Below are 23,089 nucleotides of genomic sequence, written 5' to 3' on the forward strand. Positions count from 1 at the left end.
TTTTTTGTCTAGCTCGATAGAGCAGCTGTCAAAAGATAATAGGTGATCAACCTAAAAAACGCTTTAAGAGGCACTACCAGGAGATGGACTTTAGCTTCGCGCACATTTTGGTAGACAGGAGTACATGTTTTGATTGGGCAGAAGTTGTGTGCTTCCACAAAAAAAGTGCTTGCCCTCCAGACCGCTTTGATATTTTGTTTTTTTAAGCAGCTGCCTGAGCTTGAACTTTCAGGTGCACACACATGGCATTGTAATGCTAGCGCCATACACCTCAGAAGCCCAAAAACTCATCTCTGAACTATCTCAAGGCACATCCCTCACCCATACCCTCTTCAACAGTTGTATGACATAATCATACATGTAGTTACCATGCATGCCTTTACAAAGCAGTCACTACCCTGACTGCAACATTAACATGCGTTCCTTTACCACGCAAGTCATTACAACTACTTGCCTTAAGCGGCACTGGACTATGGAATAGTATCATTTACTATTCCAACTCCAGTGTACGCAACAATAGGGAAGATGTTGGACTCAAAATCCAACACCGGTCCAACAATGCACAAGTTGTTGTAACGACTTGTGTGGTAAAAGAACGCATGGTAACATCGCAGTTGGAATAGTGACTGCATTGTAAAGGCAGGTCGTGGTAGTGACTGTGAGGTGAAGGATGTTCCCCTCTTCTACACATTCATGACTCCACTGGCCTACGTCATCTGTGCACATGACATTAATATCATCTCCAATGCCAGCTGTACGCAACTCATACTGTCCCTCTTGGATAGAAAACCCAGAACAAGAAGCAAGTTCACCACCTGCCTGACCAGTCTTTGCCTGAATGAAATATCACAGTTTCAAGCTTAACACCAGCACGACAGAAGTAGTGATCTTCAGAAGAAACACCTCACCTTGGACTCCACCTGGTGATCGGCTGACCTCGAACAAACATCCACCCACAGCCTTCATGCCAGAAACCTTGAGATCATCATTGACAATAAACTGGACATGTCCCCACAAGTCAACGCTGTCACAACATCCTGCTTCCTCTTCATGAAGATGCTGAATATCTTCAAATGGCTCCTAAGCAAGACCAGAAAACCATCAACCACTCCCTTGTTACCATCAGGCTGGACTATGGGAGCTCCCTCTCCTCCGAGATCATGAAGCAACTCAGAATGCCCATCCAGAATACAGCAACCAGACTCATCCTCAACCTTCCATGCAGGACACACATCACACCGCACTTTAGTGAGCTCCACTGGCTTCAAATACACAAACATGCTCAATTCAAACCCCTCACCCACACATTCAAAGCACTGCGCAACATAGCCCCAGCCTACCTCAACAGTTGCATTTCCTTCCACTTGTCATCCAGACACCTCTGCTCAGCAGGACATCTGCTTACACACTTCCCACTCATACACAGAAACATAGCCAGAGGTTGAGTCTTCTTTTACATCGCTCCTAAAGGTTGGAACAAACTCCTCCTTCACATCAGAGCCTCCTCCTTGCTTCTTGAGTTCCACAACAAGTAGAAGACTTGGCTCTTTGATTAACCCCCTCCCCGTCCTTTAAGGTGAGGCTCTCACACCTGCTGAGCACTAGGATACCCTCTTGGGTGATAGTACACTCTACAAATACACATAGCATAACATAACATATAAAAGTGTCGTAGATACCTAGATAATTTACAGAGATTGCTTTCCTCTGACAGCAGCACAGATGCGGGAGGGCAGTCATTAACTTTATACTTCAGAGTGCAGTTTTGTGTTTGGGAGCCCAGGTCTAAATTAAGCTATGCATTATTAGGTCTGGTCTGACAGCACAACTGTTGCCTGCCCTTATGTGATCAACAAAAATAGGCTTTCAGAGTCCTACTAAGAGAGTAGCTTAAACGTCATCCACATGTTAGTTTCCCTGAGGCCAGGATTAGATTGGACTGAAGTTGTGTGCTTCCACTAAAAAGACTGCTTGTGTTTCACTTTTTGTGACAAAGTTGATCCTCAATGCATCAAGATTGAGTTGGTAATGGTGGCAAGCCAATGATCATGGCTATATGCCTGATCTATATATTATGAAATGTTATAATAAAGGCACTAGACCTGATGTATTTATTGTGAAAAGCATATGTTGAAGTCAGTAGGCATTTAAGTGTGGATTGTTATTACTCAATATTAAAGCCTACAGATAGGTATTTTGTTACATGGAATCGCACAGACTACCGTGATAGGCAATGGTTTTGATGTTGGTCATCCAGTGTAACAAACCATTGCTATAGCAAGTCTGCTCTGTGAGAATCATTGTTAGATCATCTCAGGAGAGTTTGGTTTGCTTAGCCAAGTGTAGTTTTGTATACCCATCTAATTTTATGACTTGGTGTCTCATGGTTACCTTGGGGAAAATCTTATTGTCAAAGCTGTAGACCTGAGAAGGTTATGGCGACAAGCTATAGGCCTGTTTAGTGCGCTAGAAATGTTTTGTCTGATACCATAGGTCAGTTCTGCTTATTTTGAAACATTATGCCAAAAGAATTAAACCATAAGACACCAGAGCACACCCAATCATTATGTCTCTAATCCAATACAGAAGTCAAGAAATAATAGCGAAAAGCAACAAGAGAGAGGAAATTGTTTCCTTTTCTCCCACACAAAATGATCCAGTTGAGCCAATAATCAAGTGTCCTTTCAATTAAGAGCCAGGCACAATCTTAAATCAGGTCCTTCCGTTAGTTTTATTTTCACTTTTCAAGAAACGCAGAACAGCAGCAGCCGACGTACGTTTCGCCCCCTGGGCTTTATCAAGGCTCTAATTAAATAGTAGGCAAGACCGAATCCTCTTGAACCTGTTTTGTTTATACAGGCTCCTCTAATGTGAACTGAATCCGCATGTTTTGTGGATTTAGTGCCAACTTGGTCGAGTGAGGAAATAATCCGTTCGTAAATAGCTTTTATCCTTTTCTTTATATTGTTCCACTAATTTTTTTATCACTTCAATTTTTATATCGCTGATTTATTCAGAAGGACTTTGAGAAGTCCACTGTATCCTCTCGCAAGTCCGTGGAGTATGAAAAGTTACGATAAAGGCATTTGGCCTGACATTTTGACTGTGAAAAGTATATATTAAAGTCAATAGAAATTTAAGGGCATCTGTATTAAATCGTACAGATATGTAATTTGTTACATGATGTCACAGATTGCCTTTGTAGAGAGGGATGGTATTGTTGATTACTTCTCTCACAATCCTATGGGGAGGGGATTTGCTAAAGTCTCTTCTTAGCTGTCTGTCAGGATCTTGTAATTCAAAAAAGCATTCAAATCAATACATCCATATATATAATTATATCTGTCTAAGTGTCATTTACAATCAGCATGGGTAAAAGGCATTGACAAAGCTAATAGGTCCAAAAGTCAACACCATCTGCTTTTGTAAAAATGCTTGTTCTTTATGCATGCACCCAGTGACTCTGAACCTGTAGTAATTGATTCATATTTTTCATCTCATGTATTCTGACTATGAGACATCCCCAATGTGGACCTGTTAATCTCTGTCACCAAATGACTGTTTGAAAGACTCAAAGTCTTCATGGCAGCTTCAATTCATGTGATTGCGTCCTTCCCTTTAAATCCACCAAGCCAAGTCTTGGGGTCAAAGAGAGCCAGCATGACTAAAGACAAAAGTGTTACTAAACCTACTTATGAGTGTTGGCCACCTAATGTGCTACACAGCTGCTCTCCCACAATCATCCATCCAAACAGTGTAATTAAAATATTTATTTTTCTGCGCCCAGCCATCTGGTCACAGTCTTGTATATGGATGTGATTAGGGCTAAGAGAGTAATCAGAAAACATAAATTCTGTCCACTTGAACCATAACTCTAATGACACCAGCATATGAAGCGAGCAAACCTGACGCTCTTTAGAATAGTTCCCATCACCTCTTCATGCTCCTACCATCAGTTTATAAATCCATCTTTTTTTACACTCATATATTCATACCCCATGCTTTGACCTTTCCATCCATCACCTACGCTTCCATCTATTGATCCATCCTTTCACTCTTTTTTTCCATCCTTTCACCCATTTATCCAATTGGTACGTTTCTCATCTATCAACCCAGTCACCTACTGATCCTTCCACTCTTCTATTCATCCTTTCACTCTTCCATCTATTTTTCTTTTACCCCTTTTACTCCTTCATCCTACCTTTCACTTGTTCTTCATTCTATCCAAACACCCTTCTTTCTCCTAGAGTTCTTTCTTTCCTCTTTCTATCTATCCATCTTTTTTCTCATGCTCACTTTTTCTATTTGTTAGTCTCTGCTTTTTACTATTTTCATAATTTCCGTGGCTCTATTTCCTTCCATGTGCATGTCAGCCCATGACCCACACTCCTCTGTTTTGGCATTCTCTAACAGTGTTATTTATGAGCATTTTCTCTGCAGACAGAAATGGCCAATATATAAATAATGTTTTATTAAGACCCAATTTACCAATCCTTTGGCAGTCCCCACTTACGCTTCTAAAGTGGGGTTTCATTATGCCCCTGATCATGTTGTAAGTTTAGGATCTGTGCTGCAGCCACATGCATCCCTTTGACAGTGTATAGATGCATTTGGAATATGGAAGAGCACAGCAAAGCTCTCAGTAGGATTGTTGAGGAACCTGCAGCCTACGAAAACTTGACTGATCCTATCCTGAAACATGTTTAATGCTAAGCTTATATAACTCTCACCTGGAGAAGTATGCCGGCTCCCCCTCCAGTGGACACTGCTGGTATGCTGCCACCACCATTGCTGGACTCTATTAGTTTGACTTTTATGCCCAGCATTCTCAGATACAATTCATGAGCCAGATGCAATATCTTCTCAGCTAAGGCTCTCTCTGCCTCAGCCTTCTCCTTCTCTGCCTCTAGCTTCAACTTGGCCAGCAGAAGTGTGAGCTCTCTAACTGTGCCTTCCTGACCTCCAGCTCCTCTGGGGTCAGGACCCTAAACTGTGTCCACCATCTCCTCATCCTCTGATAGTGATACTCCCTCCTCATTATCATCACCCTCATCATCTCTTAAAGTAGACTTGCATCTTTGCACCTCCTCAAAGGCTTTGAGAGCTACCAGGGGATCCATTTTAGTAGCCTTCCTGTCTTCCTTTAGCCCCTTCTGTTTGCAGAGTTTCGGCATGCCAGCCCTTCTGAGTGTGTCAAAGCTGCACAGCTCCCTCTCCATAGTGCAAATCGGGAGGTAGGGCACTTACATTTAGAAAATGGAGAAAACAGCCAATAGAAATTTGGGAAGGTTAAAAAAAAGAGGTAAAGTCTGGTGTCATTATTTAGCTGGGAGTTTTGTGTGACATAAATTACTGTATGGCATTGCTCAAACACAAGTCCTGATCCCACCACTGCCACCAAAGTGAGAAATTGGGTTATTGGTTGACTGGGGTGTGAGTCCTTGTCAAGCAACAGCCACAATCCTTGGCAGGGTGAACCACAAAAAGTCACTATTTTTGCCTATGCTTAACCCTGGGTATCACACAAACAGTAATAGAGTGCAAAAACAGCACAAGAAACATCGCACTCCAATTTAGAAAAATAGAGTACATTTTAACAAATTATTTGACACGAGAATGCCAAAAATCCAATCATTAGAACTAGAGTTATGCATTTTTTAAAGTTTTGTGTAAAACCTAGCACCTAAAAGATGAACCCGCCAACCGAAGACATCTAGTCGCTCGAGACCGGGTCAAAGTAAAAAATATATGGTGACCGTGATGGAGCGTGGGTCGGATACAAGAGGTGGATTGGGCACAGCCAGCGCTTACTTTCGGACTTAGAAGTTTTTCAAAGGAAGATGTTCTGAGAAGGTAAAGTTCAGCAAGGCACGGCTGCAGTCGGTGTCCGAGAAGGGTGCGTCATCGTCAAGGAGCTGCTAGAAAAAGTTGCGGTGAAGATTTCTAGGTTCAGACTTAGTCACTTTTATGGAAGTTGAAAATCTCCAATGGGAGGAGGCAGGAAGCTGTAGCCAAAGACAGTTCCAGGAAGTCTGATACCCCTTTGGCAAAGAGACTCTGAACAGGAATAGCTGCTGCAGAGAAGAAAGTAGCGGGAGCAGCCGTGAAGTCAGGCCGACCGGCTATGCACCTTGAACAGATCAATGAGCAGGTTGGTCCAAGTCTTCCCTTGGCTTTCAGAGCAGTTTTTAGCCAAATAATACTTACCTCCCAAGTTTTGGATTTTGGCTATCTGGGCACCTTTAGCACTACAACCAAGGGTCTAGGACTGATGGGACAGCACTTGGGGGTTTAGGACTCCCTCAGGCTGGGTTCAGGTGGCGGTTTCAAGATGATGGGAGCCTTTATGACCCTGTTGCTTTAAACAGGAGGCCAGCAAACTAGCCCTTGGAGTCACTCAGGTACCCCTGGGTTCAGGTGACGATTCAGTGGTCAAACTGCATGACTGGCCTCAGATGGTTCAAGGCAGGCTCGAGGCAGCAAAGTAGTCCTTCCAGGTGCAGTCTTGTGGAGTACACAGCAGGCCACAGCAGCAGACTGTCCTTTGATAGTCCTTCCACAGGTACAGAAGGTGAACTGAAGAGTGGGCCTGATGGTCCTATTTTTATACATGGTGCCTACTTTGAAGTTGGGAGACGTTTCTAGAGTTTTCTCTTTGAAGTGCTTGAAATTTCCTGACTCCCCCGCTGTGGCTGTAAGCTGGCTGCTGAGACAAAGTGGAAGTGACAAGTCCTTTGTGTGAAGGCAAAGCACAGCCTATTCAGTTGCAAGTTGGGCTGTGCCCAGCTCCACCCTCATCCTGCCAGCAGATGGCCTATTCAGATACACCTAATTCCCTCTATTGTGTGACTGTCTGGGAGGATTTCCCAAAGTCTAGCTCAGGTATACCCGGTCATGTGACTCACATGGAGCTGACACAACCCCAAACGGCAGACAGAAGCTGCAGGAATCTGTTTACCGGCGCACAAGCATTTTTCATAAAAAATTGAAACGCGTCCTCAGAAATCCGAATGCATTTCACGGCTTTGCAGCCACTGACAACAATAGCTCATGAACTAATTAAACTCCGCACTGCCCACAGAAGCTGCACAAACTAGGTTAACGGCTGCACAAGAGTATTGTGAAAAAATCAACACGCGTTTTCAGAATATTGGAACGCTCAACACGGCTTCACCATTTACATGATGCACTCTGAACTAACAGACCTGCATGGTCTAAAAGACTGGCTGCATGAATCTTTTTCAAAGCAACCGACATGCTACATTTATCCGTTCAGAAAATTCTAGCTTGTTTTACAACCAAAGACCATATAAGCCAATTGATCAGCAACGTGTGTAAATTGGGTTACTCACAATCACAAAGAAGTGATTTGCAAACTCAATAACAGAATCGTCACAGCCCTGAAGAGAATTCCTGTAAATATAGTGGGATTCGAAACACGTCGGCACGCTTAACCACCAGGAGAAGAGTTTTTCATAAAAATATGCATAGCAACAAAGGGGAATAATGTGTTAAAAATGTTCAATCGCTCTGTTGTGCCAAATGTTTTACCCCCAATGACTGGTAACCCCAGCTTGTTTCACTAAAATTGTAATTGATTGAAATGTGGGTTACCTTGTTTCTCTTGGCTGGTAACAGTTTACATTGATATGCCATTTAAACATTGTTTTGATGTTTTTTGTTAGTTTGTCTTGATGTTATTTAATTGTGAAGTGCAGTTCAAATCTGTCTTGTGAGCTTACAAAAGAGTATTAATTGAAATCATTGAATAATTAAATGATGTAGACCGACATACTTAAAGATTTTGGCGTGAGTCTGTTTAAATAATTGGCAGCATCGCAAACGTCAGCTAGATATCATAGTATTTACCTGCCCAATCTAGCTGTGTGAATTAGGGCCCACCCCTCTTTATAGCTACAACTTTCTGAAAGTGGCATTTTCAAAAAATTCATTTAAAATCCGACTTTACCATTAGAGAGTATTTTTAATATAATTTCATAGATACCAAACATGAAATGCGTATCTGTCCCAAATCAAAAGTTAGCACTTATTAAATGTAATAAAGGATCCCAATGTTATCCTATGGGACAGATAGGCCTCACAGTAGTGAAAAACTATTTTTGGAGTGTTTCACTACCAGGACATGTAAAACATAAAGGTACATTTTCAACGTTTTAATTACAAGGCACCCTGCTCTATAGGGGTACCTAGGTGCTACCTTAGGGGTGACATATATGTAATAAAAGGGGAGTTTAAGACTTGACAAAGGGGTTATATTGCCAAGTTGAATTGGCAGATTAAAACTGCATTCAGGCTGACATTGTAGGCCTAGGACATGTTTTATGTGGCTACTTAAGTGGATGACACAATATGTGCTGCAGGCCCACTAGTAGGATTTAATTTACAGGCCCTCAGTATATGGTATACCACTCTACAAGGGGCTTATAAGTAAATGTAATATTCCAATCAGATGTAAACCAATTTAACCATGTTTAGGGGAGTGAGCACAAGCACTTTAGCACTCGTCAGCTGGAGTAAAGGGCACAGAGTCCTAAGGCCAACAAGAACTGAATTTCAACAGAATAGAAGGGAGGTAAGTAGGCAAAGGGTTTGGTGAAAGACCACACTAAGGCTGACAGGTCAAACATTCATGTACACCAAGCCACTCCTAGCTCTTTTGTCACCCAGTTCAACTACCTTGATGTCATAGTCTGTAGTAACACAATTTCACTACCCTGTTTGATATCCTCAACACCTCGCCTTTCCTGCCATATTTCCTATCAGGAGTTCTCTACCCAAGCCTGCTGCCATGATGCTGTGTAATTACATGGAATGGTATCACGTGGCACAGTCATGTGTAAAACGTAAAGTTCACATTCAGAACATCATACATACAACTCTTATTTTTTCCCCAGAGATGCAATTGCCAAGATCCTGTACTCCCTCCTCTTCAGCTGGCTCACCGATAGAATTAACAAGCAGGTTTTCCCCAAAGAAGCATCTTTGTCCATTGCAATCCTGGATATCTATGGATTTGAGGTAAGGATGGGTGTTTGTGAAAATAAGGGGTGTCATCAAATGTATCTGCCACTTAAAGGCAGTTCATCGGTAAAAAGAAAGAAGTTGTAGGTGCCCTGATCCAATTTGCTTAGGAATAAAGTGGGGGTAGGCAGCTGGCTGAGTTTCCATTGGGGACAGAGTCTCTATCCTAGGTGTGCGAGAAGACGGCCCGGCCAATTCCTGATTTTCAGGCTATCTAAATATTTACATACACTTAAACTAACGAAACACATTTAAATGGTTAGTGATTATTCAGAAAATCTGATATGGATCCAGCCATCCTGGGCTTATATTTGACACCCTTGCTCAAACTACTGTTAGTGCTGGTTGCAAATTATAAATAAAAATATATATATATATATATATATATATATATATTACCTACTGGCGGTCGCCAGTAGGTAGTTATAGTTAGGACCCTGTTTCCATAGGAAATCCGCAACATTCTATTTGGAATAACTTTGGCGCCGGTCGACGAATCCTCGCGAACTTTTCAAAATAGGTGGGGCGCTACGCTCCGCTCCTACCCTGAAAGTCTCGGGGGGATTCGTCAAGCAGGGGCCGATAAAAAAGGGGGGTCCCAAAACGCGTTTTCCCCATGCATTTTTCCATAGGACCTTTAGACACAGCTACAGCCCGAACGGCTGAACAGAATTACTTGAAATTTGGCAGAGAGGTAGCCATAAGGTCAAGGAAGTGCCTTTTGCAGGTCTGGTGTAAATCTGTTCAGTATTTCCTGAGAAAATAGCATTTAAAAGCATATATATATGTGGGCGGAGCCTAACCACACATCTCATCCTGAGATCTGATTGGCTGTCAGCACTTCATCCAAGAAGTGTTGGCAGCCATCTTGGGACCAATATACATGATAGCACCTCATTAAAAAGCATTGCAGTTAATAGAAGGTTTTAAGACTTTAGTTACATTATAAATCATTTGTTGATGGTACCATACTCATTTTAGGAATTGTGGTATGTTCTAAGGTGATTTCACCATGTGAAAAAGCCTTCTGCTGGGATATCATGATTGAGAGAAAAATATTTTCTCATGCTTTTACCACAGAGGTTTGGAAGGTGATCTATAGGCTAAACTGAGAGCTTATTTTCTGTAAATTCACATTATCTTTCTCAGTCATGTGAGAATGAAGTCTGACATTCTCAGTAAAACATGTACATCCAACAAGGGCAGAGACTGTCAGTTGATTCCTTTGTGTTCTACTGCAGCTTCCCAGAGTGTTCCAAAGAACTACTAGAGCGCTAACAGTCCTACTTATGATAAACGTATGGCACACTTGAAGCCATCTTGCTTGGATTAAAGTGGTAACTCTTAAAACATTTAATTTAAAAAGGAACAAAATGAGGGGGTTCATTTTTCCATAAAAAGTATGATTAGTGCTGCAGAAAGAAAAATTAGGGCACATTTTGAGTGACTTCTCAAATCCTCTTTTATTTCATTAAAAAATTCTGACATGCAGACTGAAACATGCACTTTCAATACCAGCAGCAGTTTTCCCTGGTGAGCAGTAGCTTTACTACAGTGATCTAATGAGCAAAAAGAGTGCTAACATTCTGAATTTATGGCAAATGTGTGACACATCTGAATGCCTTCTTGATGGAATCAAAGTAAAAAACTGAAAGTATTTCCTACTGAGGAGACTGCAGTAAATGAGGAAATTAGGAAACTTCATAACAAATAAGTCTCCCAAGATGGCCACCAGAGACAAAAGAGCCCAAATGTAGCCCAAATATCACCCAGATGTAGCCCAAGTATAGCCCAATGACAGAATGTCCCAGAATGTTCTTAAAAACAACTAGAGCGCTTACTGTCTTCATTATGACAAAAGTATGGCACACCAGAAGCCATCTTGATTGGAATAAACTGGTAAAACTTAAAACATTTAATTTAAAAAGGAACACAATGAGGAGGTTCATTTTGCCATAGAAATTATGATTAATGCTGAAGAAAGAAAATGAGGGCACATTTTGAGTGACTTCTCAAATCCTCTTCTATTTCATTAAAAAATTCTGACATGCAGACTGAAACATGCACTTTTAATACCAGGAGCAGACTTCCATGGTGCAGTAGTTTTACTACAGTGATCTAATGAGCAACTAGAGTGCTAACATTCAGAATTTATGGCAAATGTGTGACATATCTGAATACCTTCATGATGGAATCAAAGTAAAAAACTGAAAGCATTTCCTACTGAGGAGACTGCAGTACATGAGGAAATTAGGAAACTTCATAACAAATAAATCTCCCAAGATGGCCACCGGAGACAAAAGAGCCCAAATGTAGCCCAAAATCACCCAGATGTAGCCCAAATATAGCCCAATGACAGAAGTGTGCAAAACACTTATTATTTTGTGTTTTTGCAGTGTTATATAGTGCAGACTTGTCAGGTATTGGAGTGCTTTACATGAGCATTGGTTACATCACACAAGAACAAATTCATTTTGGTTGTAGACATGGGGAGACTAAGTGATTTGACCAGAATCACAGAATGTCGAGCTGAAGCAGAAACTTCAACCTGGTTCCCCAGTTGCAAAGTCTGCAGTTCTGGAAGTAACACCACATCCTCTCCCCTAAGTGCAACATTTAATCAAGTGGTCAACTGGATAAAAAAACATAAAGATAACAAATAATTTAAAAGTGCTTTGTCGCTATTTGAAAACTCAGAAAATATGTCCTTATTTTAGTCTTTTAGAGCACTAACCATAATTTTGATGCCAATAAGACCCTCTCATATATGTAATTTCTAAAGGAAATGCTCTAGGTATTACAGTTTTGATTACATCAAGATGATGTCAGGCGTTCCACACTTTTGTAATAAATATAGAATGTTAGCAATCTAGTTGTTCATTAGGATACTGTTGAGAGGCAGAGGCCAGGGGCACGGACTCTGAAAATTGAAGGCAGGTAGGAGGGTGCAAAGGCAACAATTTAACCACACTGAGCAGGCAGGAAGGGCCGTGGAAGCACAACAGACTATGGAGGGCAGTGGAAAGGGGGGCAGGGGCAACAAACCAACAATACAGGACTTGCAAGAGAGGCTGTTGGAGGGAAGATCTATTACGGGTCAAGGAAGCTAGGGGCGGTCCCCAGATCCCCGGGAGCCACCACAGAACTGAGCAGGAGAGTGAGTCAGGGACAAAAGGGGCACCTTAATTTGAGCCGGGGTGCCTAGGAACGCTTGCTCCAAAAATGAAGAAAACAGACATATGAGACATGGAATTGGAGGCAGAATACAATGGCAGTTTAATGAGAAGATGCAACTTCAAAGAAACCGCAGAATAGAGACATAAAGTACAAAATACAGAATCCAGATAATCATACAGCTGTCATAATATTCTCTGTATCTCAATTAATGTACTGACAGAGAGAGAGAGAAAACACATCTATAAATGCATCATGAGAAACAAGTTACACCAAGGAAAATGTTACCTAGGAACACTCACGTTTACTCTTAGAGCAAGCATTCCTGCAATTACAATACAAAATCTTTTAAATGCAAAAGTAAAGAGAACAATGGTTAAACATAACATGACATTTCATATAGGTAAAATAGAATAAGATACTTCAAGCAAAGCAGAGCAAGACATTTTAAGCAAAGGAAGACAAGAGCTCCCAGCTCTTGGGGAAAACCTGCACTGCCTGTTAACCTACATACAGACGGCGAGGTAGTCCGTCGATATCTGTGGGTGCTCCCTTTTTATATCATTTTGTGGGCTCCTTTGCACGCTACATCTACCTACGTATGCTACCCAAAAGCTTCGTCTGCAGATTTTACCAGACATTTCGTCATTTACCCACTTAATGCTGACAATGGACTGGGTGAAAAGGTCAGTCTCTCAGGCCAATCGCTTATCGTAAGTTCCATAGAGCAAGCAGAAAATAATGGGTATTGTACGGGAATTCAATATATTCATGTATAAAATCTCCTCAGTTCTCCTAACTTGACGCTCTGCGGTTGCCACTTCCTTAAAAGCGGGAAACCTGCCCAGGAAGCAAGTATCAGTCCAGGATGCAGCCTACTGTATGTCGACAGCTTCAGGGGGATGTTGAACTTTGATACCGAGCACGGAGCACTCGGGTAGGGTGGGGGCTACTAGTTTGGATCAGAAGGCCTCGCAGACCTGCCTTCAGACTGCTATACACTAAAATTGCAGAGCTATGGACAATTTAACAAAGAGGCCTACATATTGAACAGAAGGGCCTACACAGGGGTTTTATGCTGGCTGAGTGGTAAGGATGTCTCAGGATAATTATATAGCAACACAGGACCCGCTGGTCTATTTAATACGGCCTACAAATGCAGCTGGCAGGGCAAGGACAAGGGTCTCATACTTCAGGTGTGGACAGAACGGGCCAGGGGCCCCTGTGATACAAAATCTACCCTCCTTCAAGGCTGTGGCAATGTAATAGACCATTGTGGGCAGAAGGAAGAGGCAATGGTAGTACAACCATACATGCCAACAGACCCGATTCAGCCAGGAAACGTCCAATGTTTTTAAGCTCAAATGGGCTTTATTTGATCTGTCTCCTGTCTACAATATCCTCTTTTTCAATGTAACTCAAAGGGGAAAATCAATACCCCAGTTTTTTTTCAAAATCTCCCTCTTACCAAGTTCAAAATGTTCGCAAGTATGGTACATTGGATCATGGAAGGAAATGGGATAGGGACATGGACTTGGATAGTAGAGGACAGGAGGGACATGGAGAGGTGCACCAAACTGACTCTGCAGGGCAGGCATCAGGGTTTGCAGCAGCACAATACACCACACAGGGCATGCAGGACGGGAGTGCAGCACAACAATCCATAGAAAGCAAGAGGGAGGGGACAGGACCATGCACATGGACAACAGAGAACAGAGGGGCAAGAGGCAATGGTAGCTAGCTGACCATAATGGACAGACAGGAGAGAAAGCTGCAGCATAACAGACCATAAAGGGCAGGAGGGATGGATCAGGGGCATTACAATGGAACAGACAAGCCAGGAGGGAGGGAGTAGGGCTGGAGGCAAGGGGGCAGGGCAGTAGCAGCAAGATAGCCATGGAGGTCAGGCAGGATGGGCACTAGAAGCAAGACACACCATGAAGAGCAACAGTGAGACTGTGATGGCATACACACAGACCATGGAGGGAAGGTGGGAGGGGGTCAGGGGCAGCTAACTGACCACACAGGGAAGGTGGGAGGGGCCATGGCAGCACAGAAGACCATGCATGGCAAGTGGGAGGGTTAGTGGCAGCACAATGGCTATGATGGGCAAGAAGGAGGGTGGAGGGGCATGCACAAAGGACGATGGAGGATAGAAGGGAGGGTCAGGACCTGTGCACAGACAAGAAAGTTCAGGGGAAGGGACCTCACAACAGACCACACGGGGCAGGCAGGAGGAGCAGTTGCAGCACAACAGACCAGGGAGGGCAGAAGGGTGTGGCAGTACAATGGACCATGTAGGACAGGAGGAAGAGGATAGGGGCATGGCATGTGGACAGGCAGGGTGGAGGTGGCAGGGACAGGTTACAGTCATCTGACAATGCTAGGCAGGTGGGAGGGGAGTGGCAGCTCAACAGAACACTCAGAGTAGATAGGAGTGGCAGGTCCATGGGACATGGTGGGCAAAAAGGATGGAGCAGGGGCATGCACAAAGACATCGGAGGGCAGGGGGAAGGAGAATAGGGGCAGCAAGCTAAGCACAGAGTTTAAGCAGGAGGTCAATGATGGGGCATAGAATTGGGCAATGGAGGGCAGGAGGAGTGGACTGGTACATCATACTAAATTGAGGGCAGTGGCAGCACATCAGACCATGCATGGCAGGAGGAAGGAGGCTAGTCCATGGATTCACACAACAGAGGATAGGGAGGAAGGGGATGGGGCAGCAAGCTAACTGTTTAGAGAAGGCGGGTATTAGGAACTTTATTGTTTTTAAAACATTGTGTCTGTGCGAACTACTTAAAATATGAACAAGTATGCAGCATAATCTCACTTTTATTCAGGAAGAAGAGGACGTTTGTGACTGTGACTCCGGGCTCACTTGGCAGAAACACCCCCTGACCCTCCACCCCCTATCGCAAAATGTAATGCCCGTGAAAAGTGTAGGTGAACACAGTGTTATATAGAACATAGTCCTGAGAGCACGATTGAAAATGAAAACTAGATATAGTGTATGGTATAAACTATGCACCAAAAAGTGTGATATAAGATGAACCGGGCATGAAATATAATATGCAATACATTGTGCGCAATGACAGATTCATTGGAGAGCGCGAGATAGCACAGGCACTAGCGCGTGCTATGCGATATGCGCCTTGGAGTGTAATATGCACAGGGCAGTGTTGTGTAACCTAACTAGTCTCTAAAGTTGTAATATAAAATATGTGCTGGGGAGTGTAACGTTGCATATGCACTGTGACAAAGATATGGATCCCAGATTGTAATATGTATGGCATAGCACTGTGCGTTATAACATAGGCATCGAGAAAGGCACGTTAGATGGGGCAATATAACCCGTGCGAAGACAAGTGTGGCATGACATATTCACGGGGTGGTGTTACAGTGCACATGGGCTAGAGAGTGTCATAGCATATGCACTAGCTAGTGGAATACAACACAGAGGTGTGTGGCACTCGGCAGGCAATGGTGGGTGTAACACAGCATTGGGCTCTGTCAGGAGCACGCTGTGACTCTCAAGTGATGTTCGTCCCCTTTCCAGAGAGTAAAATAAAAAGTATTACAAATCCGGCAGTGGATGTGTGTTTTATTAACCGTGAGGGGGGTTTCTTGCATAGTTTTGGTCGAATTTTTGTCGAATCCCCTTTGAATGGCTTGGTGTGCATGTGTATTAAATGTGCCCGTCAATAGCTACCCATGTTTGTATAAATAAACGACAAGGGTGTCTACCAGGATTAGGCACGGTAGGGCATCAGACATGTCAGAGCTTCACTAGTGGTGTAAATACATTCCACGTGGATTCATTGCATGCATAGTCGCCTTTTAATGAATATCACGCAAATCGTCATGGTGATAGGTACGTACGGTTTGTCCAGCATGTCCTAGGTGTGTCTATAAATATATATTTTTTAAAAATAATAAAAAACAGTGGCCGGCCCTGGGGATTGGGGTCAAAAAAATATAATTAGGAGACTGGCCCTGGGGGATGGGGTCATCAGGGCCAATAAATTAGAATAAGAAGGGGAACCAAACAGCCCCCCTTCTTAAAAAACTAAAATAAATGAAAGACTGGCATCGTGCCGGAGGCCATGCCCCCTCCGTGCAGCACTCTGCAAACGCGCCCCCAACAGGCATCTCCAGTATGCGCCAGGGAGCTGCGCTGCAGCCAGGTGTTCTGAGGCCAAGCCCCTTTTTACACCTCTCTGCAACGCAGCTCTGTGGCGCTTACTGGAGGTACCTAGTGGTCTAGTTTGACCCTAGGGACCCTTAGGATTCAGGGGGACTTAATCTCTCAACTTAGAACAGCCACAGGGCGCGTTTACACAGTGGTGAAGGGAGGGGACGGGGCCTGAGGTGACGTGTGCAAACACGCACTATGGCACGTTTTAAATTGGGGATATAATTTCCCTTCAATACTGAGGGCCCCTGGGGGCTAACTAGCCCACCAAGTGCTTCCAGTAAGCGCCACTGAGCTGCATTGCAGAGAGGTGGTCCAGGCCGTGCCACTTTTTACACCTCTGCAACGCAGCTCTGTGGCACTTACTGGAGGTACCTAGTGGGCTAGTTGGACCCTAGGGACCCTCAGGATTCAAATGAACTTAATCTCCCAACTAAAAATGGACACAGGGCGTGTTTACACAGTGGTGAAGGGAGGGGACGGGGCCTGAGTTAACGTGTGCAAAAACGCCCTGTGGCCTGTTTTAAGAGGTAGTTTTAATCCCCATGCCCTATTATACACTAGGGGCTTACAGAGGAGGTCATGCTAATCACAGGGGGACCCCAACGCATAATGTTCCCTAGTGTATGTAGGTGTTTTCACTGTATTCTAAGTGTCTTTTAACATAGCACTGGCTCTAGGACTGGTTAGTCAGACTCAGTTACCACCAGTATCCGTCTGAAAAAGTTGAGGGTACAGGATGATTTTGCAACAAGGCTTCTTTCTGCTCTTCTTTTTGTTCTTTCTGCACGTTATCCTTCTTCCTGCACTTATCTTCGTATTTGAGGACTTCTGTTGCTTCTTTCTGCACTTCTTTTGTTTCTTTCTGTGCATTTTTTCTTCTTTCTTCACATGTCCTATCTCTGTAGGCATAGTTAGAAATTAGCATTTAAAAAACCTTTGAAATTCACAGAAAAAACCATAGGTTTCAGGCACGTTATAGTTAGGAATTAGCATTTAAAAAACCTCAGAAATTCACTGAAAAAAACCATAGGTTTCAGGGGTTTTATAGTTAGCTGGACTTTTCACTTGTACAAAACCATTGAAATTCCCCCGTTATAGTTAGTTCAGCTAACTATAACTCGCGCGCCCGCAATGCACTGCTGATGACGTCACATATTACATCACTGATGACATCTCAAATGACATCACTGATGACATCACTGATGACATCATCCTTGTGATAGAGTGGCAGACCTCCTCTCACCCTAATATAACCTTTGATACACACATTCAAAAATAGAGACTAAAATTTTCAAAACAATGGACATACCAATACCAGTTACAACAACCTCTTCAGTAATTCTAAGATCCACATACACATCCACTCATTCACCAACAATCCTATACAGTCACTCATACATGTACTCACTCATCATATGTACTCATACACCTATACATCCTGTTACACAATGCCACTCATCCATAGAGTTACTCACACACATAGTCACTCATGCTAATAAAGAATCAAACATACATTTACTTGCATATACAGTTATACACACACCACCATACTTACTTCTACGGAAACTTACACATACTTAGTCTTTTAAACAATCACTTATAGAAACACATACTTATTCATACAGGAACTCTTTCAATCTCTCACTCTCACATATACTCACATATATACACCAATAGTCACATATACTAGTTTAAAACATATGTAGTTACTCATAAAGACACTATTGAGACAGTCATTCACTCACTAACACACCCATACACACACTCATCCACCCATACAGTCCTGCACACATGCTGTGTTCAACACATACAAACAGTGAGTCACTCATTCATGCACCTATGCACTACGTAATACCCCCCACCGAACCATGCAGACACTCAGACTGATACTCAAAAAACCAACTAATAACCTATATAGACACCCATGTAGCTACTCACCAACCCATGCAGCCACTTATACACAAAGTGAGAGACTGATACAGATATTTACATATTTAAACATTACTCACTAAGCCATGTATTCACTATGATACACTTAATCAGTCAGTTACACAATCAATTTTTCAAAAACAAATCATCCATTTAGACACTTATATACCCATTTATTCTTCCATCGACCTTGAGATATACATATATAAAACATATTTAATTTTCAGAAAAACACACATTCACTGGATGATGTCATCAGTGATGTCATCAGTGATGTCATTTGAGATGTCATCAGTGATGTCATGAGTGATGTCACTGACCATGTCATGAGTGATGTAATATGTGACGTCATCAGCAGTGCATTGCGGGCGCGCGAGTTATAGTTAGCTGAACTAACTATAACGGGGGAATTTCAATGGTTTTGTACAAGTGAAAAGTCCAGCTAACTATAAAACCCCTGAAACCTATGGTTTTTTTCAGTGAATTTCTGAGGTTTTTTAAATGCTAATTCCTAACTATAACGTGCCTGAAACCTATGGTTTTTTCTGTGAATATATATATATATATATATATATATATATATATATATATATATATATATATATATATATATATATATATATCTAAAGGTTGCCCTGCTGTGAGAGCTCGCCGTCAGCGGGATGGTAAACACCATTAATAAAATGCAACCAAACTTGAACAGTCCAAAGTTCATTTTAATCACCTTCCTAACGCGTTTCAAGGCCTCACAGCCTCTTCATCAGAGGAAAAGCGGCAGACAACAGACGATTGCTGCAAAGGTACTTTTAAACGCATGCGCTGCTTCTTCACAGGTGTGCTTAATTCTCCTGGCATGCTGGTACCTGTAGTCCTAATTACCAGCGCTGTATTTCCCAAGTGGGTTCTATCGATCTGCCACTCATTAAAAGTCAATAAAACACCCCAGTGGGCCTCCGGACAGGGAAAGCAGGTTATTTGCATGAAAGTCCCGCTGTGCCTGCTAATCCGACGTGAAAAGCATCCTTCGTCGTCAGGCCCTGAAATACACAACTGCAGTGGCAAGCACTCTGCGGCCAGGCTGCCGCAAAATAAATCCTTCAAAAGGTTGCCCTGCTGTGAAAGCTCGCCGACAGCGGGATGGTAAACACCATCAATAAAATGCCACCAAACTTGCACAGTCCAAAGTTCATTTTAATCACCTTCCTAACACGTTTCAAGGCGATTGCTGCAAAGGTTCTTTTAAACGCATGCGCTGCTTCTTCACAGGTGTGCTTAATTCTCCTGGCATTCTGGTACCTGTAGTACTAATAACCAGCGCTCACAGTGGGGCTTTCATGCAAATAACCTGCTTTCCTTGTCCGGGGGCCCACTGGGGTGTTTTATTGACTTTTATTGACCGTAGGGGATGCTCTTTATGAGGTTCACTGAGTGGCTACTGCATCCATGTAGAACGCAATTACCAGCCGTTGATTTTCTATATAGAGCTGTCTGAATGACATTCAAACTGACAAAGACCCTTAAGTCTATATATCACAGGCAATTACAAAAGTGAGTTTGCTGTATATGTTTTAACGTGTAGCTGTAACTTGAAATACATAGTACACAAACACATACTGCAACACATACGTGCCCTAAAAATCAAGGATTCAACCTACCCAGTGTCCAGGCACCTTGCCGAGATCCATCAAAGTGATGTTACTCAAATTATATACTATGTAATAGACATAATACTTTATACCATCAGAGGAGGTGATAGGGTTAAAGCCCTACGAAGACTAGAAAGTATGTACATCCTGAATCTCGATTCCAAATCCCCTAATGGGTTAAATATGAAAGAGGATTTACACAATTTCTTATAGGGAGGACTTGTATTTCAAGTCTGAGCCAGTTACAGATGGCTGTCTCTATTGCAGGCTCAGCTCCATAGTAAATATTAGTAATCCCACGGAGTGAAAATATGTCCAGAGAGTACTGTGAGACAGTGGACCCAGGAGGAAATATACGAAATAAATTTAACATCATGACAATCTGATCTGTCCCATAGTAAAGGCTGTATGGTAAAGCACACTCGGAGACACTATCATAAACATTAAAGGCAATATATTGTTTTTCTTTCTTTCTTCTGATATTAATCTATATTAAGAAGTGCAAAACAACTGTTTGTAACAGTGATATAATGTTTAAAAAGAACCAATATTGTAATGGAAAAAGCGAAAAAGATAAGAGTATTTTATTTATGTCTGTGCTTACCTTAATGATTAAATCCTCCGCCGCCGCGTAATTGTGATCAAGGCCAGGGCTGCGGCCGAAACGCGTAACGGCGACCAAGATGCAACAATAAAATCTTTAACGCATCCAAGGTGGTCTGTGTTCAATTCTGTGCCGGGATGCCCATGCAAGAAATTGACTTTGACTTTCGTATGAAATATTTATATATATTACTACAGATTTTGGTGTGTGGGACAGCAATTCTAGACAGATTTCTAGGCCACCTGCATCAGGTGGCCGACTTACAGCAAATATAATCATATTTTTAAAGGATAGGATAAATTGAAGTTCTGCCTGGGAACCAGTCCTGTCTGACTATATACCTTATTCTTGTTCCATTTCACAGTTTTTCTTAAATTGCGCATCCAGATGTAAAAGTGGGTACTGTCTGTTCACTAAGTGGGGTGGATATGAAAGAGGTGGAGAAAAATTCAAGTGAAAATGACTACCAAATAAAAGAATCAAATAAGAAAAAAAAAAGGAACATTGCAATGCTAACACAAAATGATGTGACAACTAAAACAACACAAAAATACCTGGAACAAATGTTTAAAATATATTTTCTTTGTTTTGTGTGACAATGAGATGTTATTTTGTGGGTCATAGACAAGAAACAGCCCAGCGATCATTTTCGCATCGCGGAGACACCAATAGCCCTGGATCAACGGATTTCACTTAATAATCAAGGCACAAGCAGAAGTTTTGGTTATGAAAATCTTTAGGAAAGAATGCCCATGTCAGTCTCAAATGTAACAAACAGAAGGACAGGATGTTGCTATGTTTAAGATTAACAAACAATTATCACACTGTTTAGTGCTCTTAAGGAGGTTGCAGAGGACTGCAATATAATAAAATAAATGAAATTTTAATAACAAGAATTTCGTCAACATGATTACCTTGAGTATAAATGGACTTGTTTTGGTGGTATCTTGAAAAATAAGCTTCAAACAATTAATGAAAATAGTTGTTTGACATGCTGACTAATTCCTCTATGTTTTTTAAATTTCCTTTATAGTTTCCATTTATGGCCAATGATGTCCTTGATTGTTGTATAGAAAAGCCAGTGGACATTACTATTTTAAAACAAACTATGTGGAATCACTAGCCAAAGGCATGCTTGGGTGATAATGGGTAATGTGCCTATTTTGTCACTCATTACAGTGGATACTGGGACAATTTTTTTGTCTCCCATTAACTTTTCATGGGTACACAAGTGTAAAGTCTTGACCAACACCCGTGAGCATTTTTTCTCCAATCGCTTTTGAGTAGAAGTGACCGGGGGGCAGATATATTTGTGCGGGTCCACAACCTAGGAGACGGTGACAGTGTTAATGAAATCGATCATGGCAAAGAATTATCTTTGGGATGTCTGTTTAAGTTTATTATTCTTTCCTTTTTAGGACCTTACGTTTAATAGCTTTGAACAGCTATGCATCAATTATGCAAATGAATATCTCCAGTTCCTGTTCAACAAGATTGTCTTCAAAGAGGAGCAGGTGCGTACATATGTATTAAAATGTGTGTGCCAAGAGTTACTGAGGAAAACCAATCCCTTCCTGCCAATGCTTTGGGGAGACAATGTATGTATCTGTAACTATGAACCTCAAGACTTGTAATTAATAGATGTTGTTAATACATGTTGCCACTTTGGGAAGATCCTACCATTGAATGCAGCACCTCCTGATAACCAAGTAAATTATGTCTTAAATTCCATTATTAAAAACAAATGCAAACGTTGTTAAGAAAAACTCTAATTCTCAATATTATATAAAACCACCATCTTGGTTGCAGTGGCCCTTTACATAATTAGAGCCTCCAAAACACAGACACACGTTCTTTCGGCACTCAGTAGCCGTAAGAAAAGTAGGTGTCTTACAGCAGTCTGAGAAATTAGGAAGGCTAGATTGGCCCAGTGGATGCATGGCAGGGCGCATTATGCAAATGCAGCAAGAGATACAAGGCCTGCGCAAACAACCTTTCTCCCCGCAGTGGGCCACCCTACTCACACACTTCCAGCAGGAGGTGACGATCTACCCCCGTGAACACACTGTGCGCTACCCACATATGCTATAATCACTACCCCAATTGGGGTACCCACATTAACACTCACCTGAAGTTTTCCCCCGCCCGTCCCACATGGCTACAACAACTCCGTATGCCAACCCGCCTGCCCTCGCAAAAGTACCCACATCGCTCTCTACAATCTGCCACCATTACCAAGCATTCCTGCCTCTCATCCCGACCCCTCGATTCTTCATCAGTTACACCGTTATGACAATCTGCAGCAGGTTAAGTTAAACATATTCCAAGGACAATACGGACCTCTGTACTTATATGCGCCCTACGCTGATGTCTTGTTTTAAGCCAGTGGTTCCCAAACTGTGCACTGTGGCTCCCTGGGGAGCCGTCAAACCTAGCCAGGGGAGCTGCGCACCAAGCACTTTAATGCATTTAATGTTGAAGGGTCTGTTGACTTCAGTT

At 42.3% G+C, this 23,089-nt stretch overlaps 1 protein-coding gene across 1 annotated transcript in view; it reads left to right on the top strand.

Moving 5' to 3' along the window:
- MYO15A (myosin XVA) overlaps positions 1-23,089 on the top strand; it is a 1,126,038-nt gene that overhangs the window by 252,436 nt on the left and 850,513 nt on the right. The window contains exons 14-15 of the mRNA XM_085631315.1: positions 8,916-9,039; positions 22,009-22,104. Of these exons, the coding sequence (XP_085487441.1) occupies positions 8,916-9,039; positions 22,009-22,104 (220 nt within the window). The remainder of the gene's footprint in view (positions 1-8,915; positions 9,040-22,008; positions 22,105-23,089) is intronic.

This window comes from Triturus cristatus, chromosome 10 (assembly GCF_964204655.1).
Source record: "Triturus cristatus chromosome 10, aTriCri1.1, whole genome shotgun sequence".
NCBI classification, from domain to species: Eukaryota; Metazoa; Chordata; class Amphibia; order Caudata; family Salamandridae; genus Triturus; species Triturus cristatus.